General features: G+C 40.7%; 1 protein-coding gene across 5 annotated transcripts in view; it reads right to left on the reverse strand.

Annotated features, from left to right (window-relative positions):
- AK8 (adenylate kinase 8) overlaps positions 1–13,705 on the reverse strand; it is a 62,969-nt gene that overhangs the window by 25,105 nt on the left and 24,159 nt on the right. For 3 of the 5 annotated variants that reach the window (XM_031601786.2, XM_090121329.1, XM_090121328.1), the window contains exons 10-11: positions 12,981–13,070; positions 18–159 (exon numbers count right to left, since the gene is read on the reverse strand). In XM_031601786.2, the coding sequence (XP_031457646.1) occupies positions 18–159; positions 12,981–13,070 (232 nt within the window). Of the gene's footprint in view, positions 1–17; positions 160–5,272; positions 5,790–7,443; positions 7,511–12,980; positions 13,071–13,705 lie in introns of those variants that run through there. The other 2 variants (XM_090121330.1, XM_090121331.1) reach the window with 2 other exon arrangements.

Genomic DNA, 13,705 nt, shown 5'->3' on the forward strand with positions numbered 1-13,705 from the left:
CTAAATATATATCTTACCTGTTTGGAATAATACATGCTTTTTGCAGCCTCTCTGCCTGCTCTATGTCCCTTGGGAAGCCACGAAGCACCCAGCCCTTGGTCATGCAGTCTGGTGCATTTAGGCGTCTCTCCAGGATCTTCATAACCATGTTGTCTGGGACTGCAAAGGATTCCAAAGATGACATTTTTGTACACTCAGTACACATTAAGAAGGCAAGCATGCCACTACTTCTGGTTAAAAGGAACAACAAAAACACAAACGTGTTTACAGATGATGGATTTTGGAGACAGGATCACTGTTGAGCCTGTGCATCCACTGTGCTGTCACAGAAACCCCCAAATCATAAGAAACCAGAGGATTACAGCACAGTGTTTGGTGAGAACTGATGCCTTGATACTTCTGCATTGTCCTTTTTCTCTCAGCCACACTGGGATGATGTCACAATGAAATGTGTGACATAATCTTATAAAAATGCAAAAATAATGACCTGATCCTAAAATCAGGGGAAAAAAAATATCAGTAGCATTCTCTATTTAACTTTGGAGATGATAATGGTTCTGCAATAGCAGGCTGGATGTGCTACTTCTCCATTTTGCCCAAAGGCTTGAAGCTTTTACAACCAAAAATACATTTCCAAAACGTATTTCAACTACTGTGGTTACAGCACTGATGACTCTAATTTTAGAGATAGAAGTTTTCTTTCCTCTGTTATTATTTATCTTTTAGGCAAGAGAGTAATACCTGCAAGAGTCTGGCTGGGCTTACAATTACCATGTAGCTTTTTAAATTCTAGGTAACCATACACAAACTCCATAAAGTAAAATATTTTTACTGTAAATATTTTTTTTACCATTTTTAAACAACAAACTGGAGAATTAAGTAACCAGCTTCAACAACCATGACTTCATTTTCCAGAGGCCTTGAATTGTGTTGGAATTCTTGTCAAATAATGCAAAGAAAGGGCAGCAAAACCACCTCAAGCTGCATCCCAAAAAGCAGCCAAAGTGATCTGCAAGAAGCAATGAGAGTCTCTCCTCTTCATTTGTGCACTGTGCCTTAATACACTGTTGCCTCTACTGGAAACAAGCAATAAAAAACATAAATCCACATGGTGGGATGCTGATGTTTTGATACTGCCATCACATCTGCATACAGAAATACAACAGGTTTTTGTAGGAGGGTGTGTGTGTCAGATTTCTGACAATGCAATTTGCTTTAGGACTAACTGACAGCAACGTGGCTGTGTTTTAGAGGAGTATGTTATTGTCAGTGCACGCTTATACCCTGGATACAAGCTGGTTTTGAACTACAGTAATAGAATCCATTTGCTCCCTGAAATTTAATATTTCCTAAAGACTTATACCTCTATCATGAAATTCATTACCTCTCCTTTAAGTAATCAAATTACTGAGTTTACAGAATTGCACTCAGAATTCAATGTACCAGCAAAAATGGAGGAAAACCACAGGGAATTAATTACCAAACAGATTAGTGTATTAACTGAGGGTACTCGTTTCACATTATTAAAAACAAACAACAAAAGAAAACACAACCGACCAAACAAAAAACCCAACAAGTTAAAGAGCACTATTCTCCATCTGCTAAGATGGGAAAAAAAAAAAAAGGTATGGAATAAAATCATTACCAGTCACTTGACAGGGGGTAAAATGACAGTGCAAAACTCGGCATTGCATTAAAAATGGGACTGATAAAACTAACAGCAGGCAGGAATGTTATTAAGCAGATGTTACCTATCCAGCTACCCAAGAGCTGAGCTGCAGGCTGGGAGTAGCAGCAGCATTGCAGAGCTGTTTGCAGGTCAGCTCTTCTCCCCGCCCTCCAGGTTACAGGATCTAACACAAAACCAAGCCATCCCAGTAGGAAAACAAGAACAAAATCCCACCTTCTCTTTCCTGAAAATGTATTCCCATGCAAAGATGGGTGGAATTTTCTCAGTACTCATGAATGTCTGGCTGTGACATGAAACTTTCAGTCTTCTTGCATACTGTTTTATCATGATTCCTGCTGGAATGGATGCAAAGATGCCAAAACGTGTGGTTTTTTTAAACTTGCAGAATGCTTAAAGATGGTTTTGCAAGGGAGCTGAATGAGACCTCCAAAGCCATGCATAAATCCATGCTAAGGTGGGACTCTGCACAATCCCACATTCCCTGCAAGATGAACTCCAGGGAATCAGGGCAAGAGCTTGGAGCCCTGGGAATGGCACAGAAGCACAAGTGGGTGCACTCTGCCGTTGAGCTGCCAGCACATCTTAGGAGATTCTCCAGTTCCAGGAGACAAACTGCTTCCACCCTGCATAAGGGGAGGAGAAACACACGGCCTACAAGCAGTTAAAATGCAGTTGTGATGGGAACCAGGCAGCATCTCTTCATCTGATCACTTCCCATTAGTCTTCTATGAAGACTATGAAGACTTTCTATCAAAATCCTCCCGTTTCGTGACTGCTTTTGAAAAAAACACTGAAGCCAACACAAGAGGAAAAAGAAAAAAATCTAACAGGTTGAAGTAACAATTAATTAACAATATAGCCAACAATACACCAGGTTGATGGTTCTTTTGAGGAGTACTGGGGATTACGTGGTAACCCTGATATCTTGCTAATTTTGGTGATGACTGATGAGAAGAGATCAGCAATACTCTTCACACTGCTTGTGTGCTCGTGTTCATCTATATATCACTGAATAATATAGATGCTTACATACTTCTGTGCCTCCTTCTAAAGCTTGATGGTGAGAAATAAAACATAAACAAGTCAGACAGCAAGCTCTGCTCTCCTCTTGATTAGCAAACATACCTATCACTTCAACACAATGGGGGAACATAGCTTGTTGGCTGTTCAATGGCATTACAAAGTACATCAGCTGCCCTTGAACAGGAACAGTCACACTTAAAACGGCTGCGTTAAAACTGTAAAACATCTTCCACAGGCCAGGGAAACAAAAAAAGGGGAGGAGGGGAGAAAGAAATCAGTATTTTGCTGTGGTACAGACAGTAAGTAATGAAGAACGCTGCAGTATGGTATTCCTTTTCACTCATGTGGAACTGTCTCTGGAATGCAAGGGAAATTAATAACCTGTAATTGGAGTGGCACACAGCCTGTGAGCAACTAGCCATAGGTCTCCTGGCCTTTAGCACACGACCCAGAGGGCTATATAGCAAAGTAGAGTCTACAGCTTTTCTGATGAGGCAGTCAATCTACATGTTTTAAGTAGATTATGAAGCACGAGAGCTTTGAATAATCAATTCCTTTTCAACATAAGCTTGTGTGAGTTTCCAACTCTGAAAGTTGGGGGAATGAGGCTCTAGAGAGGTTTTACTTTATCATTAGAGAGGTCCAAAGATAAGTTTCTTGTCAAAATTACAGTTTGCTACAAAGAGATATCCACACTAGGCAGTTGGAAGCACATCTCTATTAAGGAGCAAAATTAAGGTACAGGACTAAAACCCACCTTCAGAAGTAATTCTTCAGAGCTCCAATGGCACCCTATGCTGAGAGCAGTGGGGTGGGGGCACGGTGAGCCTCCAAAATGGCACATGTGGCAGAACTGGGCCACAATCAGCTTCATATAGAACTATATGCACAAATGAACTCTATTCTCACCTAATGTCAGTAGCACACAGCACATCTCCTTTATCTCTCAGCCTGTTTTGGCTGTGTTAATGGTCTAGACCACACGGCTGGCTGTGACCCTAAGCAGCCCAAGGGTAAGGGCATGCATGGCACGGGAACAGAAGCTGGAAGTGCTGCTGCTCATGTTGGAACTGCTGCACGGACACCCGGAGAGCTCCTGTCTCCATGACTGTCAATCAGCACCTTCCAGCAGACCATTAAAAAATAAATTTACTTCCCAGAGCTTCAAAGCTTTTCACAGGTAAAAGGTATTTCGCATGAAAAGCACTTTCTCATGAAACTCACAGGAGTGTGGCCTATTAGCTCTGACCCAACCCATAGATCTGCAGGACTAATAGAAAACCCTATCAGGCAATCAGTTGACAAAATCATACCATCTGCTCAAGACAAAAGTAACAGAACATTAAAGGCACAGACTGAGAGGCAAAAACAGTGCTTGAGAGCTTACAGGGCACTATTCCCCAATAGCTTCAGTGCTGTCAGTGCTCCAAGCTATACGATTATCATATTTAAATGGATTCCTCCTCCACCTATTTCTCTTTAAAACAGACGTCTGAAGCGTATTGACTCACTTCTCCAATGCTATAAACCCTTGATTTTAAGGAGGGCATAAATGCATTTGCAGGCATAAATTCTGTCAGCTTTGCACCGTAAAAACTTTAAGGTCCTTTCGACAATACTGTCCATTTGCCCTTTATACTTCACTCAGAGATTTTTTTTTAGCAGAAGACTTTCACTGCTAATTCAGACGCCTGAGGCTCGATCCCAGTACCTGACAGTTAACATCTTGCCCTGAGTAGAAGCTACTGCCAAAGGCTGCTTTCCCAGATTGTGGTGTCAATCCTAAAATTAGCAAAACACACCATTTTTTGCTTCTTTTATTGCTCTATAAACTCCGCATTATTCACATTAGTTAATTTTATTTGCACCTTTCAGAGAAACACTCCATTTTCACCCCCACGTCAAAATCTTCACATTGCCTCGATTTAATAACATTCGATTCCTCAGCGACTCCGCGGCGTAGCCCGACCGAAATTTTCCCCCAACACCTCCAACACACAGTGACTTCTTCCTCCATCTCACAGTTGAATACAACCAACCATCCCCACTGCGGGTGGCGATGCTCGGAATCCGAGCCGCTCCGGGGCAGCACCGTGCGGGGAGGGCGGCGCGCCGCTCCCGGTTGTACAGCGCCACCTGGCGGCCGCGGCGGCACCGCGGAGAACAGCCTGACTGCAGCTGCACCGCGGCCCTCGGAACGGGGCTGTCGGAATTGAATTGCGGGGCTGTCGGAATTGCGGGGCTGTCGGAATCTCGAAGCCCGAGAGCCGCACGCGTAGCTCCTTCCCGAGCGTTGAGGCTGCTGCGTTGGCAGCGTGGAAGGGGAGAATGGAAGGGAGAAGAGCGGCCCGTGGTGTTTGCAAAGAGCTGGGAACGCTTATTGAATCATCGGATGGAAAAACGCGTGCAGAAATACAGCCTGAGGATGACTCCCCGTAAGAACAGGAATTATTTTAATACAATGAAAAGGCAGCATTTTAGATCTTTTTTTTTTTTTCATCTCTTCTAACATAGCAGAGCCTCCTTTTTTTTTTCTTCTTTGTTTTCCCCGAGTTTTGTTGTCATTTAATAAAAATTAAACGTTTGGAAGAGAAGTGACAGCAACATTTTTAAAGCAGGTACAACCCCAAATCATCAATCAGACGATAGCAGATGATGTGTGACAAATTCAGACTTTCAGAAACGTATGATGAAGTGAAAGCAGAGCATCGTTCTTTCTCAGTTACCGAGGCAGAGATCTCCCCCTGCTCACAGCCAGGGATGGTTGAAAGCTCTCAGCCCTGTGTTGCTTTACCTGCCAGTGGCACCTTCTGTTTAGCAGTGGAAATTCAATCCAAGTTCTGCATCCACCATGCCAACGACAAATAAAGCTTTTCTCCTCTAAAAACAGGCCCCACGTTTTTAGGTGTTTTTGAGCATCTCTGCGTATTTGCCTAATGGCAGAAGCCATCAGTGAACCATGGGATGATCTACTGGGCTGACAGCAAGGTCAGATCCACACGCCTGGGTTCCCATCCCCAAACATAGGATGATTGCAGCTCAAGGCTGATTTAGGTCTTCTGCCTCAGTTTACCACCTGCAAGATAAAAGCTGCTCTGAATTGCCTCAAAGGAATGTTTCTAACCTGCAAGTTTCTAAAACTAGCAGGAAATCGTGTATTTGCACCACTGCTTCTTACTCCTTCAGCTTCTGCAGAGAGAATACAGCTAAATGTCAGACAGCAAGCACAGTTCTCACCCAGGTAATGCATCATTTCCAGGATAATCAACAAAGCTCCCTATCTCTTCCTTATTTCTACAACAGCTCTACTGAAGAGCGCAGGGCTTGTGGTAGAATTTGGGCTATAAAATCCTTTTTTTTTTTTTTAACATTGACAATATTAAAAATGAAGAAGAAATTCACTCTGACAGCCCTGGTGAAAAACCACCTTGGCTTTCTATACCAAATATAGATTTCATCATATGAGGAGGAGGATGCTAAAGGGTCTGTCATCCCCCAGCAGCGATGCCTGGTACCAGCCTGCTCCCCAACCACCATCCTCATTCAGGGGCTCTCAGCCACACAAACCACCAGACCAGCACCTCACACCACCCCAGCTCACCATACTGAGGTAGAAAACAGTGGATGAACGTCACGTTTCAAAAATGTAGAGTGATACATAAGAGCTACTTAACGTTTTGCTTGTCATAATAAAGTGTTTCTATTCATACAGCTCCCAGTAAAACACAGCCAAAGCCAGAATTTGAGGATAAACTCCAAAGATCCTAGAAAGGGGTGCTGCCAATATGCATTCCCTTTTACTTATCTTATAAAAACACTGTGTTTTCACCACCCCAAACCCCAAACAACAGAACAAACAATTCAAGCTTTTTGCCCAGCAGCTTGCCTTGCAGCCCAGCTGCAAGAAGAGCAGACAGGAAGAAAATAAAGAACTTATTTCTGTGTTTTCTAAGAATGACAGTCAGCAATAGAGATCAAAATAAACAAAACATTAGTGCTCGGAATCGATATTCTGCTTTGCTGTTTAAAAGCCCTGATAAGCATGAAGCCCAGGATGGCCACAGCTTCCCTCCAATCCAGAAGGGTTTTGTGGCTCTGTGTCGATTCACAATGACCCCTGGTGACTCCAAAGGGTGACTGTGGGCATCTGATCCCTCGTCATGTACAAAGTGCTTCAGCCCCTCCCTCATGCAAACCCACAGACCCCAGCAGTGTCTCTGTGAATGAAGGCACCTATTGATACTCTGGTGACAAGGACAGTGGCAAACGCTGCTGCAAAACCAGGAGGATGGCAACACTTATATGGGCAGAGCCATACCCACTAAGTGCCATCCTCACAGCTCAGAACACAGCCTCACCAGCTTCTAAAATCACACAGCCTCTACAGATTGCTTCTGATCCGCCTTCCTGTCTGTGTGTGTGTGGTTCTGTTTGTTTGTTTGGTGCTGGTGTGGTTTGTTTTGTTGTTGGTTTTTCTTTTTGTTTGTTTTTCTTAATCCCAAATGGGGCAGCATTAAAGAATACCTTTGTGCCCAGGTCTCCCCAGTGTCACCTGGCAGATCTGGTGACCACATGCAGAGGTTTGCATTGTTTGCATTTGTGCAGGAGAAAGTCAACATATTGCAATTTCCAAATAAAGGAAATGGGGGACAGCTCTGATTTACCACACCGTGATGATTCAACGCACTAAAGAACAAAAGTAAAAATCAGAAAAGGAGATGACAACTCACCATCCACCTGCCCCCATATGAAGCTTTCTATTCTACGACCTTCCATCTGTTACTAAAATACGGACACCTAAACCAGAAAAAAAAAAAAATAGATATTTAAATTTTATTTTGTTCTCTTGACCACCAATTTTCTCCTAGTAGGAAAAAAGGCTGCTACCTATTTTCCATAAAAAAAACCTTTGTAGCGGTCCCAGAGGAGAAGTCAAAAGTTTGACTTGAAAAACGGAGCTACTTCAAAAGCATTGTCAAACAGAGGTGAAGGTTTCTTAAAAATGCATAAATTAAAGGAGGGTGTATTCATAAATATCTTCATAACTTGATATGGTGTGTGTGTGAGTGAGATGTGTACATAAATGAATGCGCGCCCTTGTTAGAAAATGAACTTAAATAAAGTAGGAAATCGATTTGTTTATTAGGTACTGTTTGGACTCTGAGCATCCGTGTGTGTGTGTGTGTGTGTGTGTGTGTGCATGTGTGTGAAAAATGAAAGAAAAATGGAGAGTTTTTTTCAATAATAAAAAGGGAGTTGCACTGCAGGGCCCCTAAAGCTTGTGAAAAATTAAACTCGACGGATTCAAACTGTCCTATTTCCACTTCAAAAGAGAAGAGGCACTGAGCTCTTCCCAACTTATCTTCAAACGCCCAGCACCCTAGAAAGTTTCTTAAAAAAAAAATAAAGTCTCTAGTTCCCCCAAGCACTGTACCCGTTACTGTAGCTGCTGTCTCTCCCTCTTCTAATTATACCCATGTGAGTCTATTAATCAACTTGTAAATTATTTAGAGAGCCATGCGCTGTCTTCAGCTAGTACAAACACACTGCATGCAAAGACTTGCTGAAAACCAATGGAGCTCCCAAAGGGTCTCTCTCCGATGTTCAGACAGCTTGCAGCTCGCCAGTACAGAGCTGCTAAAAACAAGAAATAACACGAAGCTTACCTCCTCAGATAGAAGGGTTTACTCAGCCTTTCAACTCCGAAAGTCTTTGCAAGTTTTTAAACAAAGAGGAAGCTGCTCTATTGTCAAACCTGTGCTTCGCACTCAGCGATGAGGATATTAATTTGATGTGGATAAAAAATAAAAATAAAAAACAACCCCCCACAAGTGCTTTCAGGGAGACTGTGATCGCTGTCACCAGGGGACCTTGACTTTCAGAGGTGGCACCAAAAAGCACCCCTTTAAATCCATTCCAGTTGAAAATAAGGGGAGAAATCCTCGTTTGTGCGGTAATAGTTGTTATTAGAAAAGAGGAGAAATTAGGGAATTCTGGATTGTGCCCCCCCACACACACACACACAAAGGCTGCCATTGGGGACAGCTTCGTATGTTACTACTTGAAAAAGGAAGAGGAAAAAAACCAACACGGATTGTGTGCGTTGGATCCTAACAGGCTGCACACAGCGCCGTGTTATTTGTCTTCCGTGAATCTCTTTACCACCTGAATGCTTATTTTGGTGGGGGGAAAAAAAAAAAACAACAACATTACCCAAACTAATAGCAGTTCTCCCAGCTGAAAAGCAAAATCTTTCTGCTTCAGGGTTGTTGTTGGTTTTTTTTTTTTTTTTTTTTTCTGCCCTTCGTGCTGTTTTCCTGTCGTTTCATTTTTCCTGGCTCCATTTATTGCAGCCTTGCAAACACGTTAAGTAACAGTGATCACTCCGTGCTGTTTCACCACAAAGACATATAAAATTGAGCAGATGTAGAACACTGAACAAATTTCTTTTCAGCTGACTGATGGCCTTTCTTTTTCATGCCAAAATTCTTCTGCTATTTTCATTACTAAGATGCAGAATAGCCCTCAGAATTACAGCAATCTGGATCAAATCCTGCTTAAAGGCCTTCAAGGTCTTCATCAAGCCAGAGGAGTCTGTGAATGGGCTGTCTATACATGCATTATTTGTTCACATTTGCCCTGAAATCCTAGAAGGGAAGGACCAGCCCAAGGAACAGATTTTTCACAATGTTTCAGTAGCAGCCAAATGGAAAGAATTCATTTATATGAGTCGTCTTGCTGCCTAGGGAAGGGTCATGGCTTGGGAAAGGCTCCTTAGAGCATCTCACCCCACACACATCAGTCTTCCCATCCCAACCAAACAAACAGTAAGTGTTGAATCCAGCTTTGCTGACCGAGGTTTAAGCTAACAGGAGATAGGGACCAGGAAACTGGTATCAGATTCCAGGTTGCTCATTTTCTACCCAGAGTATATTTAGCAATAATTGCACAGCATTCAGAGAAAATCACAATGTACTAAAGGAAAAATCAGCACATTTCTGATGAGTTGTCCAAAGAATAAATCTGTGTAATATAAAGAAGGTTGTCTGGTTGCTGAACTTTTAACTGAAAATGCATATTAAAATATCTAGCACAGGAAAAAAAGAGTGTTCTGGGAATTAAAAAATGAGTGGGTTCAAAAATGCTCATGCTACCTTCATTAAGCAAAATAAATCACCATACAAAAATCTGATCAGTTTGATGAAACAAGAGCTAAGGTCTTTATGAGAAAACAAACGCTAGAAAACACTGAAAATGGGAATGCACTGAGTTGCCTTCTGGGATGAATAACAGAATTGTTTGAGCTGTTCTTGAAATACATGTAGTATACATGAAGCAGCAGTACAGGAAAGAAACAATAACAAGGAATGTTTGTGAGTCCTGAAAACAAGGAGAGATCTGAGTTAGTCATCCAGAACTAGAACAGAATAGACAGTGGACAGCCTCAGTAACTCCATAATGAGTTAGATTTGAATAAGCTATTTTGTTGAACCTTTTTATGACACCATGACATATTCCATTGGTGTATCTTGACTGACTAATTGTATGCAATGGTCCAAAAGAAGGGAAACCACACTGAGATCTGTCCCCAAGGCAAGTATTTTAAGAATATATGAGGCATGCCTCAGGATTTTATGGCACTGGTTTGATTTTGACTAGCAATGATTTGAGTGTCACATTTCTCTTGGTCTGTCTTTGTTTCCAGGTTATTCTGTGATGCAATCACTGCCATGATTCCATGTCCAAAAGAAGCACTAAGCTTACCTGTGACTAGAAATGTACTGAACATTTTCAAGTTTTAATTGTTTTCACGTTTATAACACTGTGAAAGTCAGTATTTATCCTCATTTACTGTTATTTGCTAAATTAATTCTATAAGAATGTCATTTTCTTGAAACAGAACGTAGTCAATAATAGCACAAGAATTTTTTCCTCATATTAACCTAGTTGTGACTCTGTGGCCCATCTTTCCTTCTCAGCATCCTATGTTCTTTCATTTTCTCCTAGGCTCTTGTGAGGGCATTAATGAATTCTTGTTAGTGTTTACGAATGTAAATTCATTCTTTGTTATCCCTAGGAGAGGAGGATTAGCAAAGTGACAGAACTTATTATTTCTGGTATTGCTAGATAATATTTATTTTTATTCATCCATTAATTTTGTAGTGTGTCCAACTAAATAAAATATATGTGCATACAGAGCCAAAGAGATGAAGTTTTTTTAGCACGATACACTGAAATATAGTTATGATTCCCATTAACATTCAAAAGCACTATATAGTTTTATCCTTGCATATTATATTAAAAAATTGGTCTAAATCTGAAATAATTTCTAATTTGGAGGAAGAAATGGATTACCACTTCAACTGCATGTTCCTGTAATAAAAGGAGCTCCCTTGGACTAAGGATGTGCGTATTTTTAAGACTGCAAACTACAACGTGTGCAATTATCCTCCTCTCCTGGGAATGCTTTTGATATCCCCTTTTAGGATCTTCAATGGTTAGATGAAGTTTATAAAATACACACAGTAAAGAAAGCCCTTCTAGGGCTTCTTTGAATAGACAGATCATCCAAACTCCAGTCTCAAATGTAACTGGAATCTAGAGAGAAAGGTGCAGTGGCAGTCCTCCCCACCCCATAGAATCATCATAGAAATCACAGATTGGTTTGGGTTGGAAGGAACCCTACATCCCCCCTAGACCCAACCCCCTGCCACAGGCAGGGTTGCCACCCACTCGATCAGGTTGCCCAGGGACCCATCCAACGTGGCCTTGGACACTCCTAGAGAGTTCACTCCATAGGGATGAGAAAAAAGTGAAACAAGGGTATTTATGTAAGATTCTGAAATTAAAGGATACCAAGCAGGCACGGGTCCAGAGTCAATCAGTCTACACCCATACAGAAGCTATTTCCATACTTGAAGACCTTGAATACACTGCAAATAAGAAAGGAGAACACTTGCCTGTGGGTCAAACAGGCGTTCTGGTTAGCTGGATCTCTAGATCAGAATGTTCTCTCCAAGAAAGGGCAGCCATGAGCCATTAATCCACGAGCAGGTTTAGAGTTAAAATATATTACCTTGTGGTTTGATGGAGGGATAGAATACCCAAAGCTGCAGGCTGCCAAAGGTCTTTTTGAAATGCTCAGGAAAGCACTGAATCTCTTCATATTGTATTGAGAGAACGTCAGTTAATTTTATAGGCTCATGTTTCAGATCTATGTAATTCAGTCACAGAATTAAACTATTGTGCAAAAAAAAAAAAAAAAAAAAGAAAGAAAAAAAAAGAGACAGACTTTTAAGCTTCCCATCTCACCAAATGGCTTAGCTTGCCAAAAAGAAAAAAAAAAGACAAAGACTTTTTTTGTTCAAAGTTCTGTCAATATTGAAACTTAACTGAGATTGCTCAATTTTCAACAAGATCTTCCCCCTGCATTTGTCTCATTGGTAACCAGGTGGCCTGTTGCTAGAAATAGGACTAAAAATTCCTCTTCCAGGCCACTGTAATTTGGCAAAATAAACATGCTTGGACCGTACTGAAATGCAATTTATATTTTAGAACTATAGATCTTTTTTTGATTTTTAATATCCACCACAGAGAACTTATCTTTGTGCAAGAAAGCTAACAAACATGCAAGTTTAAACTGCTGCCCTAAGGAGCTTACAGTATTTATGATTTATCTGAAATCACTTGCAGAACCATCATCCAAAAGCAATATGTACTTAAATATTCTTTGTGGTATGCCCCTCCTACCACCATAGAGGCTAATAAGAAATGAAGTACACGGAAACTTTATTTTTGAGTTAAAAATGCTTGTGTGAATCTAGATGAATCTACAGTAGCATTTTATAAGTCAATACCTACCTGTATAAAAGTAGGCAGTCCTTATTATCATCTGCTTGAAATTGAAATAAAAGTGAAACAGGATACTATGCTTTAGAAAGCACTTTAAATATTGTTAAATTGCACAGCTGTATCAGAATTTTGATTTAGATATAAAAAATATGGAATTCAAATTTTGGAATGTGTACAAAAAAATATTGAATTTCACTTGAACAGTGGACTATTTGAAGATATTGAGGAGCTTAAAAATCTAACTTCTGTTTTTTTTTTTTTAACTGCGTGGTACTGTAAGTCACATCTAATGAATGGAATTAAGCAGCCTCCAGATTGATGTAACGCAAACTCCAGTCAAGAAAAAAATCACTCATCACTTATCTTCTTCCATTAATTTGTAACTACAGTGTAATGAGACAACGAGGTGCCCTACCTGGGTATCCATTGTCAATATAAGGCTTAACGAGTTCTCCAAGTTTTGTCTTGTCTGCAACAGCTTCCTTTAGCAGTTGCCCACAGCAAACTAAGAGGAAGGAAGAACAAAAAGACACAAGGTTAAATTTTAAAAAGGAAGCAACAAAGAAAAAAAAAAAAAAGCACAACACAGAAGCTGCATACTGGAATAAGGTCACTGAATAAAATAAAAGTTGTAGGTTCTTCGGGTTTGTTGTTAGGATTATTTTCTTTTTGGCCAAGCAGAGGAAAAAGCAAAAAGACTGAGCAGGGGAGAATACTGAATAAAAAAGAATACATTTGGCAAAGATCATATTAAAAACAGAGAGAAAGATACTAATCAAATATGTTACTGAAATAGTAACTCAAGGGATTGCTAGTGTTTTTCACTTCTTATAAAGTTATAATTAGTGAAAAAAGTTTCACCTGCTGAACAGCATCTGAACCGCACTGCTGGGGGTGCAGGATAATATGCAGCTCAAGGAAGTGACTCCCTGGGTCATTTAATGATCATGCAAGAATTATATTAAAAAAACTGTGCTAATGCAATATTATCATTGACTTCAAATACACAGAACACCAGGAGACACAGTTTTAAAGTTCCATTCAGGACAGCAGTACATGAAATGTCACTACTTTGGACTGTACAGCACTTTTGGACCAGTTATTGAGTGATTGTGTCTGGCTGCCCCATATGAGCTCATG

The sequence above is a fragment of the Phasianus colchicus genome, chromosome 19 (genome assembly GCF_987193195.1).
Source record: "Phasianus colchicus chromosome 19, bPhaCol1.hap1.1, whole genome shotgun sequence".
Taxonomy (NCBI): Eukaryota; Metazoa; Chordata; class Aves; order Galliformes; family Phasianidae; genus Phasianus; species Phasianus colchicus.